This window comes from Sminthopsis crassicaudata, chromosome 3 (genome assembly GCF_048593235.1).
Source record: "Sminthopsis crassicaudata isolate SCR6 chromosome 3, ASM4859323v1, whole genome shotgun sequence".
NCBI lineage: Eukaryota > Metazoa > Chordata > Mammalia > Dasyuromorphia > Dasyuridae > Sminthopsis > Sminthopsis crassicaudata.
This window is the reverse complement of record NC_133619.1, coordinates 625,938,213-625,963,390: the sequence shown is the minus strand read 5'-3', so window position 1 is coordinate 625,963,390 and position 25,178 is coordinate 625,938,213. Positions and strand designations below refer to the sequence as shown.

At 41.6% G+C, this 25,178-nt stretch overlaps 1 protein-coding gene across 4 annotated transcripts in view; it reads left to right on the top strand.

Moving 5' to 3' along the window:
• KCNAB2 (potassium voltage-gated channel subfamily A regulatory beta subunit 2) overlaps positions 1-25,178 on the top strand; it is a 183,261-nt gene that overhangs the window by 78,470 nt on the left and 79,613 nt on the right. For 3 of the 4 annotated variants that reach the window (XM_074306440.1, XM_074306442.1, XM_074306441.1), the window contains 2 exons: positions 10,644-10,773; positions 12,525-12,566. In XM_074306440.1, coding sequence (XP_074162541.1) covers positions 10,697-10,773; positions 12,525-12,566 — 119 coding nt within the window. In that variant the 5' untranslated portion in view covers positions 10,644-10,696. The remainder of the gene's footprint in view (positions 1-10,643; positions 10,774-12,524; positions 12,567-25,178) is intronic. The other variant, XM_074306443.1, reaches the window with a different exon arrangement.

The window sequence follows — 25,178 nt, the reverse complement described above, 5'->3', positions numbered from 1 at the left end:
CTACATTATTCCCTGGGGAGCAGCTATTCATCTCTGATTTCTTGGGCAAGTCATGCTAAAAACAGACCAAAGTCCTGCCTTTTACTTCCTGATTACCTGCCTTTAATGCTATCTCTATGGACCTCTTGGGAAGCAGCTCTTGCTTTGTTGGATGGTTGAGAGGCCTAGGGATATTGGGGGGGGTGGTAAAAGAACTTTTTCTCTCTAGTCGTGTTCCCTAATTAGATGATCGGCATCTCACCTCGTTCTTTTTCTGTCATCCCTGAGATAAGAGCAGCAAACCCTGGGTGATTTGAATGGGGGCAACCCTGCTGCTTCCCACTCAAGTATCAACAGGAAAAAAAGATGCTATCCCTTCCCTTGCCCAGGACATTTATCTCCCAGCACCTGGAAGGAAATAGAGTGGAATTGGGTGGTCTCTGTCCTTATGCCTGTCCCTGAAGGTCTTTTAATTCTCATTGATCTCCATCTCACTCCCACTTTCCATCATACCCATATCTTTTGTTTCTCTTTCCCTGTGTCTCGCTTTTCTTCTCTTCCACTCCTGGACCTTGGGCAATTTACCAGAGGGAAACAAGGAAGGAATGGAGACGTATATAGATGTGGTGATGCGAGATAAGGGGAATTGGGAAATTGAAAATCAGGAAACACTTCCCAGAATATGTGATTTCTCAGCTGAGCCTTGAGGCCAAGGAGAGCAAAGGACACTGCACGTGTGACAGCCAATCGGTGCAAAGTTGTCAGGACAAGAAATGGAGCACCAGGCTCACAAAACAGCAAACGGTCCAGTTTGGCTGGAACCCAGACTACAAGAAGGACCATGATGTGCTAGAAGCCCAGGAAGGTCAATTGAAGTCAGATTCTCAAAGACTTGAAATATCCAGCTAAAACTGGACTTCTTAAACTTTTTCCACTTGCAACTCCTTTTGGCCTGAGAAATTTTTACATGACCCCAGGGATATGGTATGTAAAATAGATATATGAATCAAAGGTTGACTGATAATAAATCACAAAGAAATTTGGTATACATGTAATTTTACTATTTATTAAAAATGAAGGCATACTAAAGATGGGTGTGCTTCTTTATTTTTACATCAAGAATTAAATCTTAGCAGAATATTTGGTACCTTTTTTGTTGCCAAATCTTTCAAGACCCTTACATTCAGCTACGCAACCCCACCTGGGGGGAAAAAACACAATTTAAGAAATTTTGATCTAAAGGATTGACTTTTTATTCTAGATCAGAGGTCCTCAAACTCTTTAAATAGGGGGCCAGTTCCCTGTCCCTCAGACTGTTGGAGGGCTGGACTATAGTAAAAACAAAAACACACTCTGTCTCCGCCCCTCAGCCCATTTGCCATAACACGGCAGGCTGCATAAATGTCCTCAGCGGGCCACATGCGGCCCATGGGCTGTAGTTTGAGAACCCTGTTCTAGAGCAATAGGGATACACTGGTCACCTGGTACTTTGATTATCTTGGCACGTGGGTAGAAGCTGAATCAGATGGCAGAGAGACTAGGGGCTGGAATTCCAATTAGGAGGCTCTCTTGATAATTTGGGTACCCAGTGACAAAGGCTAAAACTCAGTGGCCATCTAGTGGGGAAAAGAAGACAGATATGAGACATTATGAAGACCTTGACAATGAAATGGATTTGGAGCAGATAAAGAATCACATTCTTTTCTATAGTCTTTGTCCTCCTTTATTTTCATTTCTCAGTGATCTATTCATGTGCTTTTTGTCTTAGGGTACCACTTAGTCCCATTAGAGGTATTTGGAGGCAAAGAAGTTAGATTAGTTGATCCCAACTCAGCAAGATTCTCGAAAGGGGGAAAAAAAGTCATTTGAATCATGACTGATGCTCTTAGTAGAACCTAGTCTGATGCTCCTCAGTTCCCTGAAAGTGTTTGGGGCATCCATTATTTCCAGTGGTAGAAATAAGGGGAATTGGACTTCTAGGACTTTTTGACTTTCCTGATAGAGGCCTCACTTCTGTGGAGAAGAGTCAACATCCTGTGATGAAGAGGCCTGGAATTGGAGCTTAGGGAAATGGAATCCAAATCCCAGCTGTGGGAATATGGAAAAGTTCTGACCCTTGAGTTTCTCGTGTATAAAATGGGGATAAGGATGACTGTTGGTTCTGCCTCCCAGAACCAGCATTGAGGTTCAAATTAGAGAGCTATGTAAAGTATATACTTTATATATAAAATATATGCTTTACCTTATATACTATATATAGTGTGTATATATGATATATATAGTATATATATGTACTTTATATATAAAGTATATGCTTTATATACTATATAAAGTGTATATGTATATATACTATATATATACACTTTATCTATATAAAGTATATACTATATTTTATATAATATATAAAGTTTATAACCTTACAGACAGGGAGTCATGGTCTCCCCAAGTATTTTTAGTATTAATATTAATAATGATATTAATACTTAGTCATATAATAATATAACTAATATAAATAATATCAAATAAAATAAGCATGATGCCATAAATTTATATTACTAGTAGTAATAATATTAATATGAATAACTAGTATTTATATAGTACTTTTAAAATTTACAAAGTACTTACAAATATGACCTCATGTGATCCTCCAAACAATCCTGAGAACTAGTTTATACTATGATCCCCTTTTTGCATATGGGGAAACTTGCTTAAACGAAGTGACTTGTTCTGACTCACGCTGCTGTTTAGGATCTGAGGTTAAATTTGAACTCATGTCTCCCAACTCCAAGCTCAATCAGTACTTTATACATATACACACACACACACACACACACACACACACACACACACACACACACACAGCTTGCAAACAGATGCATGCATACATAATAGAGCTTGCAGGCAATTAGATATATCATATATATACATATATACACAGCTTGCGCACAATTAGATACATGCATACATAATATAGCTTGCAGACAATTAGATACATATCATATATATACATATATACACAGCTTGCAAACAGATGCATGCATACATATGTAGTTTGCAGACAATTATATACATACCATATAGATGCATATATATACAATTTGTAGACAGATGCATGCATACATATATAGCTTGCAGACAATTAGATACATATCATATATATACACAGCTTGCAAACAGATGCATGCATACATAATATAGCTTGCAGACAATTAGATACATATCATATATATATACATATATACACAGCTTGTGCACAATTAGATACATGCATACATATATATAAACCTTGCAGACAATACATATCATATATGCATATATATACAACTTGTAAACTATTAGATATATGCATACATATATAGATTGCAGACAATTAGATACATATCATATATATACATATATACACAGCTTGCAAACAGATGCATGCATACATAATATAGCTTGCAGACAATTAGATACATATCATATATATACATATATACACAGCTTGTGCACAATTAGATACATGCATACATATATGTAAACCTTGCAGACAATACATATCATATATGCATATATATACAACTTGTAAACTATTAGATATATGCATACATATATAGCTTGCAGACAATTAGATACATGCACACATCTATATAAACCTTGCAGACAATTGGATACATATCATATATGCATATATATACAACTTGTAAACTACTAGATACATGCATACATAATACAGCTTGCAGACAATTAGATACATATCATATATATACATATATACACATCTTGCAAACAGATGCATGCATACATAATATAGCTTGCAGACAATTAGATACATATCATACATACATGTATACACCACTTGTGCACAATTAGATACATGCATACATATGTAGTTTGCAGACAATTATATACATACCATATAGATGCATATATATACAATTTGTAGACAGATGCATGCATACATATATAGCTTGCAGACAATTAGATACATACATATATGTATACATATATATATATACACAGCTTGCAATTAGATACATACCTTATATGTATATATACATACATACATATATTTACAGCTTGTAGACCGATACCATTTTATATTTATTATTTTATTTACTCTATAAACACACACTGCCCTTGGAGGGTGGATTTAGGAAAGAAGGCAGTAGCAAGGGGGTTGAGAATGACTAGAAAAAGGCCTTCTGTGGAAGGTTGTTAAATGTAATTAATCTATATAAATGTCAGTTAGTATTTATTTTTGGCTACTAGGGGGCACCAGTGTGCACCCATTATTGGGCCTGAGGAAGATTCATCTTCTCAAGTTCAAATATGGCCTCAGACACTAACTCTGTGAACAAGTCACGTGATCTTTGTTTTTCTCAATTTCCTTATCTGTAAAGTTGGGTTAATAATGGCACCTACCGATATAAATGTCATCGTCATCATCATCATCATCATCATCACACATGGGATCACAGATTAAACCTAGAAGAGGCTTCCAAAGCCATCCAGTCCAACCCCCACTTTACAGAGGAGGACCCTGAGTCCAGATTGAGGAACTGGTAGCCCACACATTCACAAAGTCAGTGAGTGGTCAAAGGGAGATTTGAATCTAGGTCCCCCAGCTCCAGACCAGCATTCTTTCCACTGCACCATTTTGCTTGTTCTATCTCATTGAAAAAATCTTCAGAAACAGACATACCCAGGTCGGAAAACTCCATTGGCTCTCTACTATTTCTAGAAACAAATATTCTTTTCTTTTATCTCATTCTTTTTTTCTTAGTTGTATAATGTACCTAATCATCAGCATAGTTCTACTTAATATAATAAATAATTAAATATACCCAAATTCTGGGTGCACAAAAATTAGTGACTGAAGAGGTATGGAGACCATAGAGCTACAAATCGATGGGCTTAGGAGCACCAGAGTTCTGGACAGTGATGGAGTTCAGTACGCCACTGAGTTCATCCATGTGATTCACTGTGACTTCATCCATGTGAGCCCTCCCCCAGAACTTCCCAGAACAGTGTCTCTGGCCACTCGTGCTCTGTAGCTCTTGTCCGTGTCTTCCCATATAGCCTTCACTGCCAGTCATCACATGCCTGGGATCTTCCCTCAGGCCAGGAATTCTTTACCTGGAGGTCCATGAAGAGTTGTTTTTTCCTTTAATATTTTGATAATTGCATGTCTATATAATCGAGTTTTTTTGGTAATCCTATGTATATTTTATCTTGAGTAATTAATTAAAAACATGATTCCGAGAGGGGTCCACAGGCTTTATCGGATTTCCATAGGGGCCATGACATTAACATAAATCTTAAAAGCCCCTGAACTAGGAAACAAATTTGAATTATAACATGTGGGCAGCAGGGCAGCACCCAAACTCTGCATCCATTAGCCATCTTTCTTATTCTGTGGCTAACCCAACTGTTGTGTGATCTCAGGTTTTATACTCATCCTGTTATGACCTTCTTGGTTGGGATATCCTAGGCCTCTGACCATGCCATACCTAGAAGATTTAATTCTCTGAAGTCTATGATGTCTGTACTTCAAATGTATATAATAATAATATATTATTACATAATATTTAATATTACACACAAATATTTAATTTAAATGTTTAATATTACACACAAGATAATATGTAATAATAAACAAGAAAAATAAACTTTGAAAGAACATCTTTTGCTTCTAGGAGAAGATTGGGGTCACCCAAAACTCAGCTGAGTTTTACAGAGGCAAGGAAAACTTTTTATGTCCATTTCCAATTCTCCCCAGTCTTGGATTCACTCTGAAGTGCTTTTAATACATTTAATCTCTCACCTCTATGCCTTTGTACTAAGTGTCCCCCGTGTCTGCAGTGCCCATCGCCATCCAGTGTACTCTGTATATATCTAGTATGACCCCATTAGAATGTAAGTTCCTTGAGGGTAGGGACTATGTTTTTAATTTTCTTGGTAGCCCCCAGCTTAGCCCCCTGAGAGCAAACTGTCTTGTACCTCTCCTTGTAGCTCCAGTGATTAGCATGATGCTTTATAAATGCTAATCGACTGACAGACTCACCACCCCTCTACCTGTCATCTCACCAGGAGAACATCTCTCCTTTGTAGAAAGGCAGCATGGGACAGGGAAGAGGACTAGCTCTGACGTCAGAACACCTAGGTTCAAGCCCACCTCTGGCAGGAGCTGTGTGATTTTGGGCAAGCCCCTTCAGTTCCCTAGACCCCAGCTTCCTTATGTATCAAATGAGGGGCTTTTCTCACTCTAAACTGTGATCCCCTGACTTCTTAGTGGTAAATATTGAGAAAGAAAGTACCCTTGTCTACCCTGGTGCCATTGTCAGGGATCTTCAAAAAGGCAGAGTGACAAAGCCCCCGGATCCCTTGGAGGATCATGCTACCAGCTCATACCAGGGAATCACTGGAGCTTATTGAGCATTAGGGTAACTTGGTCAGAGCAACACTTGAGAGCTGGAAAGAGGCCGGGCTGAGGCAGGAGACCGATAGACAGACTACTGCAATGGCCTGGGTGATAGGGACAGTGTCCAGTAGGACAGGCCGATGAAGGGAGGGGAGATGACACACATCAACGGTGTTATGAAGGAGAAAAGGACAAGACTAGCCAGCAAATTGAATATTAATGGGAGGCCTATTGAGGAATCATCACCCTGGGTGACTGGGGGGATAGTGGTACCTTTGGAAATAAAAAGAAAAGTCAGAAGAGGGGAGAGTTGGAGGGGAAATGGGAGTTCCACTTCCTCCAAGGCCCACCACACTGCCTGGCTTGTGCCCCTGGGTAATCTGACTGTGGTGTGCCCTATTACATCCTGGTGCTCTTCATCTAGACTTCTGACCAGCCTTTCTCTTGGTTCCCCACATGTGTCATGTCATTTCTCACCTCCATGCCTTTCTGCCTTCTGTCTACCATATCTGCCATTCCTTACCTCTGCCTCCCAGAATCCTTTTCTTTCAAGGGTCAATGCAAGTATCCCCTGCAGCCTGAAACTTTCCCTAATACCACTAGCTATGTGTATTTTCCCTTCATAATTATCTTTATTTTCTGGGCGAGTATGTGTATGTATGTATGTATACATATGCATATATTGGGTAGGTCTACATACATCTGTATGTACACAAATACATATACATCCCTCATCTCCCCCAACTAAATCATGATTTCCTTGAAGGCAGAGATGGTTTCTTATTTTGGTTTGGTTTTGCTTAGGTTTAGTTTCGTTTAGCATACAATAAGTACTTAAATAATGCTTGTCTATTGATTGGTAACTCATGGCAAAATGTATAGCTTGCTAGAGTTGGGAAGACCTGAGTTCAAATTATAGTTCAGACACTTAATAATAACTGTATGAGCCTGGACGAGTCACTCTTAGCACCAGTTCCCCCTCCTTGAAAATGTCAATAATGCTCTTCTTCATCCTTTGTATTTGATGAGAACCAATGGCATCCCGATGTTGGGGTCAAGGTACAATGGGTTGGACCTTAGCTGATCAGTCCAGGATAAGTTTTGACTGCTTTGTCCCAGGCGGGCACAGATATCTGTGTGGTTGAAGACTTGCATGGAGTTGCCCCTAGATTTGCTCACCTCCCATTAAGCTACAGTTCTATTCCACTCATAGAGCACAACACCTTCTTTGATGAGGGCACGCCACGCTGGGTAGTCCTGGGCCAGCATCTCCTAATTAGCACTAAAGTTCTATCTTTGGGTCACTTCTTCTGACCTCTGTGTGACTGCCTGACTTTTGTGAGCCTCCATAAAATAATCTTTTAGGCAAAAATATATTTGGCCATCAAACAGCGTGGCCATTGGAGTCGTGCTCTCTGCAGGAGAATTTGGCCGCTAAGCAATTCAGCTCGAGAGAGGACCTCAGTATCCACTACCTTATCTTGCAAGTGATTTTTAGAATTCTCCTAAGACAAGTCGTATGGAAGCAGTTCAGTTTCCTGGCATGGGGCCAGTAGACTGTCCAGATTTCAGTCATACAACAATGAGGCTCAGGAAGTTATTGCTTCTCTTCTCTGGCGTGAGGGTTTGTTGAGCCCTTTTCATCCACCTTTGAAGTCCCCCTGTCACCCAACTCTCAAATAAGACTAGCACAGGCCCCACAGGGCTGCCTAGGAAAAGTGCTTTGTAAAGCGGAAAATGCTATGTAAATGCTAGCTCTATTGATTGATTGATTGTGAGCTGAAAAGAGACTTGGAGAGGTCAGACTTGAAATGACGTGCTGAAAAAAAACCCAGGCTGAAAGAAGCAGAGACAGAAATAAAGGCCAGGCCTTCTCATTCGGATCCAGTTTTTTCCTCCCATACATCACCGTATAATGTCTCTCTCTTCAAGGGTTTACTTTTCCCTCTTTTCTTCTCTTCTTCCTTAAAAGGTACATTCAGACACAGAAATGCCAAAAATGGAAACCCCTAAATATGTCAAAAGAAAACAGATAAATAAACTTGTCTTGGGTTTTTGTTCAATAATATAAATATAAATCATTTAAATAGTAAATAAATTTACATAATTTATGTACATATATACATAATATATGCATACATATACACATCATAATATATTATGTAGTATATAATATAATGTGTAATATAAACATAATAATATATAATATAAAAATATATCAGCAGCACCTACTGTATCAGCAATTCATCACACATTATCAAGTACCTACTATGTGCCAGCCACTTCACTAAGCTCTAAGGATACAAAGTAAGGCAGAAGAACCTCAGAGAGTTTATTACAGTCTAAAAGGGAAAAACAGGAGGCAAACAGCACCATACAAACAGATGAATCAGAAATAATCTCAGAGGGCAGGCCCTCACTTATTAATGGAACTGGGAAAAGGTCTCTTAGAGAAAGTCAAATTGTAGCTTAGACTGAAGGAAGCCAAGGTCTAGAGCAAGAGAGCAATTCAGCCACTGGAAATGGCTCGTGAAAATATCTTCTGGAGATATAAGGGAAGAAAGGTGTAAGAGGACTGGGAACATAGGCAGGAGCCAGGCTGGGAAAGGCCTTAAAAGACAAAGAGTGTCTGTTTTATCCTGGAGGTAATAGGGACCCACTAAAGTTTCTTGAATGGGGTGTGGAGGGGATGTGGTCATTTTGGTAGCAGAGTGGAGGACGTATGTGGTAGGAAGAGACCTGAGGCAGGGAGAATGCGCAGGGAGATCAGTCTTAGGAGAGACAAGGTGGGCTAGTAGCTGTGTCCAAGGAGACGGGGATGGAGGTGGGCGTGGGGGCATCCACAAGAGATTTTACAAGGGTTGGAGATGAAATGGGAGAGTGGGTGAGTCAAGATTGACCCTGAGGCTGTGAACCTGAAGGATGGTAGTACCTTCAATGGAAATAGAAATCTAGGAGGAAGGGAGAGTCTGGGGGTGAGGGGATGATGATGATGATGATGATGATATAATAATTATAATGTGAGAACAATATATATGTGCATGTATATATACACATACAAACACACACATACACACACACACACACACACACATATATATATATATATATATATATATATATATATATATATATATATATATATATATATATATATATATATATATATGGTGGTACCTCCTATGGAAGTAGGGAATCTAGGAAGAAGGGAGAGTCTGGGAGTCTGAGGGAGAGGTGATAATGATAAAAATGATGACCTCGATGATGATGATGATGATATAATAATTATAATGTGATGTAAAATGTATGAGATTGCCTGTCATCTAGGGGAGGGAGGGGAAAATCTGGAAAAATGAATACAAGGGATGTTATAAAAAAAAAATTACTCATGCATATATACTGTCAAAAATGTATAATTATAAAATAAATTAATAATAATAATAAATAATAATTATAATGTGAGAACAATATGTATATGTGTGTGTGTGTGTGTGTGTGTATACACACACACACACACACACACACACACATATATGGTGCTACCTTCCACGGAAGAAGGGAGAGTCTGAGGGAGAGGTGACAATGACGACAATGACTATGATGATATAATAATATAATATATGATAATATAATATTTTTGCTTTTTCTTTCTCACATTTTTCTCTTTGGTTCTGATCTTTCTTTCATGACATGACTATATGGAAATATGTTGAAAATGATTGTACCTTTATAACCTATATAAGATTGCTTGCTATCTCGGAAGGGTAAGAGGAAGAAAAAAATTGGAATTCAAAATCTTACAAAAATGAATGTTGAAAACTACATGCATCATTGGAAAAATATAATACTATTGAAATTTGAGAGAGAGAGATTTAATTGTAATTATCTCTAGACTTTGATGAGATCACTGAGTGGAGTAGCATAGAGGGACAAGAGCTGGATGACAGCAACAGCTGTGGTTAACAAGCACGACTGAGATGGAGGCCCAGCACAGGAGACGGCATGTGCCAGGCATTGTGCTAGATGCTGGGATATAAAGTTTTGTTCTCAAGGAACATTCCATTTGTTAATGTTTTGTTATTTTACAAGTTTATAAACCAAAAGACCACCTTCTAATGCTAATTTTTTCTCTCTCCCTTTCTCTCTCTCTCTTCCTCCTTCCTTCCCTCTTTCCCTCCCCTTCTCTCCCTCTTCTCCTCCCACTTTCTCTTTCTCTCTCTCTCTGCATCTTTCCTTCTTCTCTCTGATTTTCATCTTCCAGAGTTTTTCCAAACTTGAAAAAAACCACAAATCTTGACAACTGAGGCTGGCTCCATGTATCCAGAATCTACCACGGGCTCGCCAGCGCGGCTCTCCCTACGACAGACGGGCTCCCCGGGAATGATTTACAGGTGATTTTTCCCCTCTCATTCTGATGATACTTGTATAGTTCCCTTCCTCCCCTCATGAAGCTTAAAGGGATTTCACCTCCCCTAAGATTCGTTATCCTTAAAACAAGACACTTTTCATAGTGATATTAAGAATATGCGGGTATTTTCTTTTTTATTTTCAAAGGGAAGTTTTGGAGGGAGACAAACAAAAATACTTTAGGTATGATCAGATGGTGCCTTCTCCATTTTCCCCCTTCTGATGGTCTACTTGGTACCACAAGTTTTTCATGTGGTCAGAGAAATAGTTCATTATAGTTTTGTTTTTCTACCATTATTGTCCCATGGGATTCAGCTTCCCTGCTGCTCTTAGGAAATGTGGAAAGATAACCCATGTGAAATATGGAGCTTAGAAGCTTGTCCTAGTTTCCTTGACCCCCTTATTATGGGGCCACTCTCAGATTTAGAATTTGATTTTCTATTTCTTAAAAAAAAATGTAGTTTCTACATGTTGAAACTAAAATGGAAATTTTCTTAAATGTTTTCCTCAAGTGCTTCTGCCTGAGTCCTACTCTGCGACTTCCCTGGGACGTAGAGGTGTCTATGGGTTACCAAAGGCCAGCAGAGTATAAACTCAGTCTGGTTCTGCCATGCTGGAAGGCTCCGAGAACAGGCCCAGTGACATGTAGACATGTAGACACGGCTGCTGTCAGAGCACTGACCCAGCTGAGAGTCTCAGCCACCAACAACGTGATCAATAAATGATGAACTCATTCTCTGGCCTGACGGTCCAGGAAACAAAGGAAAATACAAAATGGCCCTTAGTGCCTTTAACCATAATGATGACATGGGCCGAAAACAAGGCAGAAGGTACTTAGAAACACTGTTTCTAGACCACTTACAAGCACTCATTTAACAGCTGGTTCCCTCAGTGTGAGGTCTTCACTCATTGGCCAGCAAGCTACTATCCTACTGGAAGAATTGAACCAATATCACCTGAGTCTTGCTCTGGTACCCATGGACATTAAAAGACCTAGAAAGAAGCTTCCAGCATGGCAGGTGGATCCTCTGTAGAAGAATTACAGGCTGGCATAGGCATGAATTACCAGGGGTTAAAAAGTGGCTCTAACAGGAAAGGGAAAGCCCTCGTGAATTAGAGCAATAACCCATCAAAAGAGCAAAAGACCCTAAAATCAGTGTCTTTGTCCATCCTTGAGTTGTCTAAACCCAGTGGAGGCTCCCAACTGTTTTCATGCCAAAGGAAGTCTCCTGCCCCTGGAAAACCCTGTTTGTTTTCCTCCTGGCACCGAGGAGACCTGCCCATTTGTCTTGTTCTCTTTTGTTCTGTTCTGTTCTGTTTTGTTTTTTAACGTGCAGACTTAAAGCATTGGTTGGGGACTTTTCCCCTCCCTTCTCCCAATTGTTGCATTTAGTCTGTTCAAAATCGTATTTTGTATTAAAACAAGACGAGCACACCAGGGATAGATTTCTTAGTCCCTGGCAAAGGTGTGTGCCTTGTGGGGATGCAGAAGCCATAGTGAGCCTCTGACTCCATCTGACACTGGGTGGAGCTCTTGTAGAGCTAATCACGGCCCGCTGAGTTGTCTTCCCAAAGAGAAACACAGTGGACGTTCAAAGAGAAACCCCACTCAGTCTCAAGCCCTGCATGATGGTGGTGATGATGGGATGGTTTCTGTGTTTGACACTCCTTGGTTGTTAATGTCCATTGTGGACTGTCTCTCTCTCTCTCTCTTCCTTTCTTTTGCTGTCGGAAGTACTCGATACGGGAGTCCCAAAAGACAGCTCCAGTTTTACAGGTAACAGAGACCTTTATTTTCTCCTAAGCTAGTATTAGTGGCAGGTCAGGGAGAGGGGTGGGTGGGACCAACATCATGGGTAGATGGCGCGGAGTGCCCTTCGTCAGCTGCAACCATGGTGAGGTAGGATGGTCCTGCAGGGTTTCTATCAGAATGCAAATTCCTCGGTATGATCTCATGCCTCATTTATTTCTGAGAGCCACCTTGCCATGCAAACAGTCCCCATCTTTGAGTGAGTGTCTCGGTAGGATTTTTAGGGACCAGGCGACTATTTTTCCAGTAAGTTCTGGACTGTTCTCTAGACCCCAGAGTTTGAGGGTTAATGTGAATCAAAAGCTTCCCGGATTTTAATTACAGATCCAGAGTTGAAAGGAGTCTTAGTCAAACCATCTGTTTTGTTGAAAATCAGTTTACATTTTGCAGAAAACTAAGGTTGTTATAGATTGTGCCTTGCCCAGGGTCACACAGCTAGATCCAATGAAATAATATGTGTGGAGGGCTTCATAGACCTTAAAGCTAGTGATGGAGGCAGCGGGACTGAAGCCAGGCCCTCCTGAGCCCAGAGAGAGAATCATGATTTCTTCATGCTGAAATCCCCTCCCCATACAATTATCCTCCCAGAAGGTTAACACTGGTCAGTTACCTGGAAGCCTTTCATTTTCCATAAAGAAAAAGCCCAGCACCTGTATGAAAAATATAAGTCTGCCAAGAATCAGAGCAGGAAAAAATTAACTGTAGATAGCATGCCTTGAAGCAGAGCCAGGGAAATGTCAGAAGATTCTCAGTGGATGGAGGGTCAGCCGTCAAAGCAAGCTGGGTGATCTGGGCACCAGGGACTTCCTCATTATGTACCCCCAGGAGACTGGCAGAGACCCCATGTCACTGACAGGCTGCAGGGCCCAGATATGGGAGAGCTTATCCCGTCTGCCTCCCCAGGGCACAGCTGAGGGACATAACGAACCCAGACCTGGTAGAGGAAAGGCCGTGATTTTGGCATTTGGGACAGGTACTCCAGGGCACATGGTGCAGAGTCATGGACTTTGAGGGAGGCGGAAACTGCTGTATAATCATGTCCAGGGAGGCATTTAGTCCGGAGCCCGATCCTGCCTCTGCCACTGCTTTTAACAGGCACTTGACCTTTGATTGGTAGCCCGGTATCATGGCGAGAACACTTATTTGGAGTTGGGAGCCTTAGTTCATGTCATATACCTTAGATGGTTCTTCATCTGTAAGAGGAGGAGAAGGTGGACAAGCAGAGCACCAGGAATACAAGTCCAAGCGAGTCATTTTACCCTGTCTGCCTCAGTTTCCTCATCTATAAAACAAACTGGAGAAGAGAATGGCAAACATGACAAGTCTTGCCCTCAAAAAGCTTCCACTTGGATGATGAGAAGGGGGAGGGCAAAGGTACACCTGGATGTACAGTGGAGACATGAGTAAGGTTCGGACTAGGCCAGAGATGGTCTGGAAGAGCCCAGGGTGCTCTGTGGACAGAGTCTACAGTCAGGTAGGGAGAAAGTGGAGGGTAGGGCCCCAGGAGAGAACGCATGATGGGGAATTAGTCAGGAAGAAGGCCCCTGAGGAGGCTCCGTCCAGCTCTCCCCCCAGGAGTCCAGGAATCATTTCCCCACTCCAGGCTCAGGAAGTTAAATCAGATGCCCAGATACAAAGTTCTGATTGTGTGACTAGCTATGTGACCTTCAGTAGTTGTTTGGGGGGTTTGTGAGGCAATTGGGGTCAAACGGTTTGTCCAGAATGACACAGCCAGGAAGTATTAGGTGTCTGAAGCCGGATTTGAACTCAGGTGCTCCTGACTCCAGAGCCAGTGCTCTATCCGCTGCTCCATCTTGCTGCCCCTAAATCTTGCTTTAAAATCAATTTAAGTTTCTGTTTTCTATTTGTCAAAATGGGGATTGAATGATCGGCCCACCTCGCATCTAATGAGGTGATGCTGGCGAATATGCTCTGAAAACCCAAAGGGACAAAGGGAAAGCTATGATCAGAATCACCAGTGATACTAGGAGGGGCGCTCGGGATGCCGTAGTGCAGTGAGTGTCCGCCCTAAGTCAGGAAGACTTAACTTTGTAAGTTCAAATCCAGCCTCAGATATTTAGCCAGCTCTGTAACCCTGGGCAAGCCACTTCGCCCTCTTTGCCTCAGTTTCCCCATTTGTTAAATGTGATGGAGAATGAACATGGCAAATCACTCCAGTATCTTTGCCAAAAATCCCCAAATGGGATCACCAAGAGTTAGGGCCGAAAAACACACACAGAATGATACTAGTAGCTATTAACCCAGTCACCAGCAGGTGGAGCCCTTGAGGAATATTACTCATTAGCAGCAGTACCTGAAGCAGCAGAAGCAGCATTTCCTGTTGGGTTTTGCCTTTTTTTCCCCCAAGTTTCTCCTTCCCAGAAGCCCTCTCCTTTTAGATTTGACCCACATTCTCCAGCCTGTGGAGTGTCTCTGTTTCTAGAATGCACGAGAAGTGTTTGGTCCGTGACCGCCACAAAGGTTAGGGACCCTCTGGCCAGACTGTCAGCAGGCATCCCACAAAGGAGGGGCGCCCTCCCAACGTCCCTTAGCAGCTTTTCTCAGCATCAGTGGTTACCATCAGAGGAGGAACCCAATTATTTTATATTTTAGAAAGAGTTTTTAAAACACTTTTAGCATTTCAAGATAATTGGTTTCCTTTGTGATCCTATATGCTGGGGGAGTGTCTTTTGCAATTAAAAATGTGATTCTTTGAAGAGATCCTTCAACTTCACAAGATCCCAAAAGGATCCGTGACACAAAAAAGATGGCGAACTCCCTGCAATAGAGGCAATCCTGTGTAGTGGGTGGAGGGCATGCTTGGAATCAGACACTTCAAGCACATACTGACTATGTGACCCTTGATAACTCAATTTTTCCATGCCTCAGTTTCCTCATCTGTAAAGTATCAATAATAGCCCACTTCTAGTTATTATGAGGCTCAAGTGAATCCTATATATTCTTATGTAAGGGACCTCGTAAACCTTCAAGCATAAAATTTGCATGCGGCCCTCCAAAGCCTTTCTGTAGCTTTAAGCCTTGATAGCTTAAATAAGTTATTATTTTATAGCTTCAAATAAGCTTTAATAATATAAAGCTGCACTGAAATTTTTGAGATAGCCTCTATATATAGATGTATGTTTGAGGGGAGGAGGGGAAGGAAGGAGGTAATGTGTCTGGCTTTGTATGTTCATCTATGTAGGGAACTTCCAGGATGGAAACTCCCTCTGCCAAAGCAGAAAGGGACCCTCTAGGTACCGAGACTTAAGGGACTTGCCCATGATCGCACAGCTAGCATGTACCTGAAGCCGGGTACTCCTGACTCTCCAGAATCGGGTCTTTCTATCTTCTGCTATTTTGCTTCTCTCTAAAGTATTACAAAGGCACCCATTATTAATATAATCGCCTTTGGGGAGTAGGGGCTGCTGCCGACCTACTTGCCTACCCAGAATCCTCTTCATGCTTTATTCAGCACCTGTCCTCCAAGACTGGTTTCTGTGGTCAGATCTAACTGACCAGAGTATTGAAGATCTATGTTGGCTCATCATCTGTATTAACAGCATGCCAAAGAAAGGGGTGTGTGATCTAGGCTCATCGCCACTTACTTTTGGGGGCTCAGAGCAACCCCAAAATGAGCAGAGAAATTACACTCCTTTGTTTGCCTTATTCTGGGCAAGCTACGCCAGGGTGCACCATGAAACTGCACATTTACAGGCTTTTAGGAGAGCAGAAGCTGCTGAATAATTTAGCCTCTGTTTACCGAGATGAAAATGCCCTAATAGGACTAATGGATTTGCTGCTACAAAATTCTTCACTCTTGGGGGACCTGGCTCTTTCACCAATTGCTTCTGACGTTTAGCCGCGACACTCCCCCTGATGAGGGGAGGAAAAACCATGCGCAAAGTCTTTTGTAGCCTCTGATGAGCCCCTAATAAACTAGACCTTGTCTTGTTTAATGAGCAGGAGCCCAAGAAAGCAGGTGTGTGCTCTTCTTTAGCCTGTAAGGATGGAAGTTTGGGATTTGGCAGCTCTGTCGGGCGGGCAGGAAGCTCGGGTCTAGTTATCCCTGCTGAGCTCAGGTGACCAGGAGAAAACTTGAGTTTGGAGATCCCTCTCGCTCCCTGAACAGTAAGAAGCCCAGCTGACCCTCTGTTCTCCGGGGAAGGAGATCCCAAAAGGTTTGCAATGCCTCCTGATGTAGAAGAAGTGGATGGCAGTGTGTGGGAGTGAGAGCAGAGGGCAGGAGGGCCGGGGGAGGCAACCTGGAGGGCTTGACTTTGCTGTTGGGAGTGCTTTTCGTCAGCTGTGGATGAATCTTGCCAGCTCTTTCCCTCTCCCTCTCTCCCTGCTGTCTCTTAGAGATGTCAACATTTCAAATCTCCCTTGGTCTTAACTAATACGCTTCTTTCTGGCTGGGGAGTCTGTCAATGAGAGTTTGTGGCTGCCGGAGGAATCAGTTTAAGGAGTCACCCTCCCAGCTAGGACAAAGCAGCTGCCTGCACCTGAGCAAGAAGCCAGCTGCTGACTGACCTGGTCCCACTGTTGGATCTTTTTTCTTTGCAAGTCATTTGCTTTTTGTTTGAATGCTGCATTTCTGAGCTGCTTCCTCCCTGAAAGATAACCCACCCTGCCTTTTGCTGCTTCCCTTGCTTTTCAGAACTTCTACTGGCTTTTTAAGCGACCGTCACTTGCACCGTAATGGATTTTTGGGACAGCTTGCTGTAGTTCATGGGTAGTTTAACACAATGGTAGCTCTTCAATCCCTCTCTGCCTCTGATGATAACTCTTTGCAAAAGGGGTCTAGAATGCCTAATTCCAGGTGTGAGATTTGTCCCAGCAGCATCCGCATTCATTAATGGGTGAGAGCCTTTTAGTTCCAACTCTGGGAGCCATAGCGGCAGCAAGGGAAAATTCCAAGCCCCCCGCCTCCCCTTCTACCAAAATGGACTCACAATAAGCGAACGTTGGAACGGGAGAAAATTGTAAGGGCAGAGGAACAACAAGGATATGCCATTTGGTTTTGACTTTTGGCTTGTCTGTATCAGAGATATAAGGACATCAGGCCCAGAGTTTATTTTCTTGCTTTGGAAATGTAGGTAGGATGGGGTAGGATCATGGAAGTAATGCCCTAGAGGGATTGGGACTCTGTGGAGAAAAGGTGGCCTATTAGTCGGGCCAGGGACAATGATCTACTAAAAGTACGTCATGAGATTGTTGTTTATGTTATACTTCAGCCACTCACATGCTTCCACCCATGGGCCCGTGAACAGGACTCACATTCAGAGTCCACATGACTGCAGGTCCCATTTTGCCAACAAAGAAAGATGTCAAGCTTGCAGTGGGTTTCCTAGCACTCTTATTCTGCCCTCTAGACCAGTGACTCCTTTTGAATTTCTTGTTTCATATTGAACTAGATCGATCCATTCATTTATTTGTTCAATATTTATTGAGCACCTGCCCTGTACATGCATTTCCTGGCTACTCAAATATCCTAACCCCACAAGAGAGCCTCAGACTATTTCCAAGTCTCCACTCTCACCTTCCCTTTTAGAACACAACTCCATCTTTCCTCTCAGTATGTCTTTCAGCCCTGAATCCTCCATGCCACGGCATCATTTTTCTCCTCTTCACATCTCCGCCCTTTAGCCCCTTCTCTTGAAAACTACAGAAATTCCACCTATACTATGTTTAAAAACAGAAAACGCTACTGTGGTCTATGCGACTAGAGCCCTAAAAGATTCAACTCAATTCAGCTGCTATTTATTAAGTACCTAACATATGTATGGGCTCTGGGTTTTCAAAAACAATAAATATCTGCCATTCAGGAAGGCTTCTTGTAGGAACTAAGAGGAAGTGAAGGATTGTCTCTCTCTCTCTCTCTCTCTCTCTCTCTCTCTCTCTCTCTCTCTCTCTCAATATATATACTATAATAATATATATCTATAATATTACCTAAGCTTGAAATGGATATATATATATATATACAGAGAGAGAGAGAGAGAGAGAGAGAGAGAGAGAGAGAGAGAGAGAGATCCATTCCAAGCTTGGGTATATAGATGTCCATTCCAAGTTTAGATAGCATAGATATAGATACCCATTCCAAGCTTGGGTAAAAATCTATAGATAGATAGATACCCATTCTAAGCTTATGTAATATATATATAGAGAGAGATATCCATTTCAAGCTATATATATATATAAAGACAGAGAGAAAGAGAAAGAGAGAGAGAGAGACACCCATTTCAAGCTTAATTAATATTATAGAGAGAGATATAAAGGGCTGAAACTCTGAATTGGTGCACTGGAATCTGACAACCAAGAACTTAAGGCTAATTACCTATTGGACAATACTCTATTAGCATATGCTTGGGGAAAAAAAATGGCCCTTCTCACTATTCTGTGCTGACTTGATCATTTGGTGTATACAGATAATCATAGGAGGGATTAGGGAGTGGAATAAGACAAGCCAGAGTCACTTTGGAGGAGGACAACGAGGAGGGAGGTTGGTGGTGAGCCTCATGGAGTTTCGTCCATCTCCTTTACTTCTCCCCCTTTAGGGAGACCAAGGATTTTTGCTGATTCTGACTCTGGCTGATCCTGAGGTCAACAAGGAGCTAGCTCGGACTTAACAGAGAGATACCCATTCCAAGCTTGGGTAAAAATTTATAGATAGATAGACAGACATTCCAAGCTTGGGTATGATAGATAGATAGATAGACAGACAGACATACAGACAGATAGATAGATAGATAGATGGATGGATACATGTATAGAAGATGATAGATAGATATCCATTCCAAGCTTGGATAATGGACAGACAGACAGACATTCCAAGCTTGGGTAAATAGATAGATAGACAGACATTCCAAGCTTGGGTAAGATAGATAGATAGATAGATAGATAGATAGATAGATAGATAGATAGATAGATAGATAGACAGACAGATAGATGGATGGATGGATGGATGGATGGATACAGGTATAGAAGATGATAGATAGATACCCATTCCAAGCTTGGATAATGGACAGACAGACAGACATTCCAAGCTTGGGTAAATAGATAGATAGACAGACATTCCAAGCTTGGGTAAGAGAGATAGATAGATAGATAGATAGATAGATAGATAGATAGATAGATAGATAGATAGAAAGAAAGATGGGTGGATGGATTGATAGATAGATAGATAGATAGATTGATAGATAGATAGATAGATAGATAGAAGGATAGAAGGATAGATAGATAGAAAGAAAGAAAGAAAGAAAGAAAGAAAGAAAGAAAGAAAGAAAGAAAGAAAGAAAGAAAGAAAGAAAGAAAGAAAGAAAGAAAGAAAGAAAGGAAGGAAGGAAGGAAGGAAGGAAGGAAGGAAGAAAGAAAGAAAGAAAGAAAGAAAGAAAGAAAGAAAGAAAGAAAGAAAGAAAGAAAGAAAGAAAGAAAGAAAGAAAGAAAGAAAGAAAGAAAGAAAGAAAGGAAGAAAGGAAGGAACATGGGTGGATGGATGGATGGATAGATAGATAGATAGAAAGATAGATAGATAGAAGGATAGATAGATAGACAGACAATTAGATAGATAGATAGATAGATAGATAGATAGATAGATAGAAGGATAGATAGATAGATAGATAGATAGATAGATAGATAGATAGATAGATAGATAGATAGACAGACAGACAGATAAATGGATGGATGGATGGATGGATGGATGGATGGATGGATGGATGGATGGATGGATGGATGGATGGATACAGGTATAGAAGATGATAGATAGATACCCATTCCAAGCTTGGATAATGGACAGACAGACATTCCAAGCTTGGGTAAGATAGATAGATAGATAGATAGATAGATAGATAGATAGATAGATAGACAGACAGACAGATAGATAGATGGATGGATGGATACAGGTATAGAAGATGATAGATAGATACCCATTCCAAGCTTGGATAATGGACAGATAGACATTCCAAGCTTGGGTAAATAGATAGATGGATAAATAGATAGATAGATAGATAGATAGATAGATAGATAGATAGATAGATAGATAGACAGACAGACAGACAGACAGACAGACAGATAGATAGATAGATAGATAGATAGATAGATAGATAGATAGATACCCATTCCAAGCTTGGGTAATACATACATATATACGTACACACGGAGTATAGGATAATTTGAGGAGGGAGAAAAGAGTAAAAGCCAAGCCATTCAGGAAAGGCTTCTTGTAGGAGCTAAGCCTCAGGAAGTGCAGGATTCTAAGAGATAGATACCCATTTCAAGCTTGGGTAAAGCCTCTGCAAAAGAGGGAGGGAGGAGAATGGGAGAAGGACTTGGGGAACTAGCAAACTGGCAAATTTAACAAGAATATGGTAAGGGAATAAAATGAGATCGGCTGGAGAGGGAGCCAGAAGCCAGATTGTCTGCACTATATGCACCAAGCTGAGGAGTTATTAGTCCACAGAACTTAATTTTACATTTAAAATGGACCTTAAATATTATTCCTCTGCCCTCTCCCTAAATCTGACATCCCTGAGTTCTAAACCTTTACCTCTTCTCATCATTCCCCTTCTCTTGCCCTCAAGTCATTCTCACTAGAAGGTGTGTGTGCTTCCTAAGAGATGAAGGTGGTGTTTTTTTAAGTGTTTCTGGAGCCTTGTATTTATTTCAAGAAGTAAGGCTGTTTTTTATGAGCAATGTCTTGAAATCTAATGGTTATTGATTTCTATGTGGTCATGTCTGGCTGGAAAAGTGACGCGTCTTCTATATATCCTAGTTTTCAGGAAAAATTACCATCCTATACAGCCTTACTGGCATTCACATGGAACAGGAGCCCATGGGGTAAACAGAGAACGCTTGGTTCCCATCTTTCTACATTTGGGACTGAGACATGCCCTGGCCCTGGTATATTTTCATGGGTTTTCCTAGAAGGAGATTGGAGAAGGAAAGGAGAGCGCCAGAGCCCAAAACAGCAGAAAGACACTGTACGGGGCTGCTTGCTTCCTCCTCCAGGTGACATCCCACCTGCCACCTGTGTGCCTTTGCCCCTGGCCCTGATACTTATAACAGTCTCCCTTCTCACAGCTGCTTCTTGGAATCCCCCAGCTTCAGCGCCCCCCTTCACTTGACCTTAGTTCCTACAGTTAATACTTTCCCCATCCCCAAAATATTGACCCCAGCTTGTGGTTCACTGGCATTTTGAGCCAATGGCATGGCCTCTTGATTAAGGAAACTCCATCAATGCAGATTAGCACCTTCCTCTGAAACTTACTGTCTTAGAGATGTTGACTAGCCCATTAAGAGAAAAAAATCACTTGCCTTGGGTCATCCAGCCCCTTCTGCCAAAGGCAGGACTTAAACTCGGGTCTTCTGACTCTGGTCAACCCTCTGTTAGTTATAGCCAGCCTTTCTCTTTCCCAACAAAATGACTTTTTATTTCTTTTGCCTATATTTGGTATTTGCTTATCTGTGTGCAGCTTGTAGCTGTTCCACATTGATTCATATTGATCTGTCTGTCCCCAACACCTGGCACAAGGTCTGGCACACAGATGGAGCTTAATAAATGAATCCAGATGGCGTTGGCTTCTGAAACCAGCAGTCTTGAGGCTCTACCCCAAATTTGAACTCATCTTTCAAGCCCCAGTTTATCTTTCTGTTACCCATACAGCCATTGTTAGACAAGACCTTCTTACGTAGACGCCATAGTCTTCCTGAGGGACTTTCACCAAAGCCATTTCAGCCCAAATCAAATCTTAGCTCCTTGATGTTGGCTAATTCAGAGGTCAGGGATCTCCGTTCTGTTCTGGGATCCTTCTTTTTCTTTAAAGGTGTGACTCACAACCACCATCTTGCCTCTGGGTGGCAGTAGGAAGGGCCCTGTTTCACAAGTGTTTCTTTGGACCACATAATTCTGTTAATCCAACAAACTTATACTCTGTGCCAGTTGTTTATATGCTGGGGATAGAAACACCCAAAAAAGATCCCATAGTGCCTGCTGTTCCAGAGCTTATATTTTTCTGGTGGAAACATGGAGCACACAATTAATTTAGTAAGAAATATGAAACATTTGGTACGAAATAATTCAAGAAGGAGAGAAAGAACACCGCCATTTCAGAGGATCAGAGAAGGCTTATGGGATCTGCAGGGCTCTGAGTTGAAGCTTGGACAGCACTCATGTTCTGGATGAGATGGCAATGCCCTCGGGCTAGATGACATGGTTTTCTGCCACACACCCAGGAGAGCCAGCGAGGCAGAGTTGACCTGGTCAGAAAGAACCGGGAGAAATCTCAGCTCCACGTGAGGAAGATTATCCTAAGAACAAGTAGGGGTGAAGAAGTAGGGAGCCTCCATAAGAAGCCCCTCACGAGTCCATTCCTTCCCTTTTTACTTTCTAGTTGATCTCACTACCTCTCTAGTCTACCCTTCTGCCAATTGCTGAAGTAATCTTCCTAAAGCACAGACTCAGTCTGAAGTCAGGAGATCCAGATCAGAATCCCAGCTCTTCTAATTACTTCTTTTCCCCCATTTAACAGCACATCATTTTTTCCCAACTATATGTAAAGACAGCTTTCAACATTTACTTTTGTAAGCTTTAGATTTCCATCTTTTTCTCCTTCTTATCTGTCACCAAGATGGCAAACAATCTGATATAGGTCATACAGGCACGATCTTCTGACTTTTTTTTCCCTGAGGCAGTTGGGGTTAAGTGACTTGCCCAGGGTCACACAGCCAAGAAGTGCTGACTACTTTTAAGACACTTTGGGCCTCAGTTTCTCCTCTGTAAAATCAGGCAGTTGGACTAGCTTCTGAGGTCCCTTCCAATTTAAAATACAGTGATATTCATGTTGAATTGGGTCAAAATATCAGCTGCAGCCCCAGCTACAGAGGATCCTGTGTCAGCTCTATCTGTAAGAGCTCACGGATGCCAAATAGCAGGTGCCTCGGCAGGCCTTCCCTGCCCACCCATTCACAATGTCCTGTCCACCTTCCCCATTGCACAGAACCATGTCCTTGTCCTACTCCAGTTACAGCAAACTGGCTAGTGGGGCCCCTCCGTGCCCCAACCCTGCACTGTTCTGCAGTCCAGATTCTGATCCATCCCCCTTGCTCTCCGGGCTGAGATCTTCAGCATAGTCAGCAGGAGAGCTGTGGAAGGCAACCGAGAAATGGAAATTTCATTGACTGTCTCTGGGCGCCAAGTGACACTGCAGACAAGAGCGCTGGCTTCGGGATGGAGCTGCGGCAGCCCCTGCTGCCAAGGGTTCACTTCCCTCGGTGTCCAGGCTGGGAAATGAGAAGGCAGAGGAAAGAGAAGAGAGCTGCTGGTAGTGGGGAAAGGGATTGTCAGCATGATTCGGATGTACAGGGGAGCCAGGGACACACCATCATCTCTGGCCGCTGTGCTTGTGTACAAACTGTGCCCTACACCTCCCTAACCTCCTCTACATGGACTCCCTAAGCCTCCATCAAAGCCCATCTCAGGTGCCATCTCTCCTACACCAGGCTTTTCCTGATCCTCCCTCTTCCCTCCTTCCCTCGCAGAATATAAGCATGTGAGGGAAGGAACCATTCCTTCCTGGTACAGCGCCTGGCACATTGGGAGTGGGGATTGAGTTCAATTGAATGATTCTTAAATCAAATTAAGTTGAAACTAAAACCCACCAGATCTAATTTTTTTTCCATATTTGTGTCTGCAGCACTTCGCTGCACTTAGGAACAAACTTTGCTTATTTTAGATGCTTGAATGTTCATTGAACCAAATTGATTGAATCATAATTGTTGCTCCTCTTCTCTTGGTTGAGTCAAGGGAATTGTGTCACTTGTTTAGTCCCACCTTCTCTCCCCTTCCAGGTAGGATGTCTTTCTGCATTTGCATCCTCTGGATGGGCTTGTCCAACAAATGTGTGGAGTTTCCACTGTTAACACATGCCACTTGGCTTATCAATATAGAGATAGATATAAAATATCAACACATATATATGTTGATAAGCCAAGTGGCGTGTGTTAATAGTGAAAATTCTCTCGCTCTTTCTCTCTCTCGCTCTTTCTCTCTCTCTCTCTCTCTCTCTCTCTCTCTCTCTATATATATATATATATATATATATATATATATATATATATGTATATATATACACATATATATGTGTGTGTATATATTTTATATTTATATATATATGTATATGTACATATGCATATATATATCAACATATATATCAACAAATATATATATATGTTGATAAGCCAAGTAGCGTGTGTTAATAGTGAAAACTCTCTATATAAACATACACACACATATATGTATATACACATAAACACACATACACACACACACACATGTATATCCTCATTTCTGGAAGTGAAATGTTCTATCCATTAAGAAAAAAATGTACATTCACAAAAAGTCATTCCAAAATGTGACTCCTTTCAACCTCTTCCTACTTTACCTACCTCTAGTTCCAGTTCTGCCTACAAAGAACTCAGAGCCTTTCTATGTTCTCTGATCCATTTGCAATTAGTCTAGCAGAGGATCTTTATGGTGAATAAGCCCCAAACCACAACCATCAAAGCAGAAGTAGCTTTGTGAGT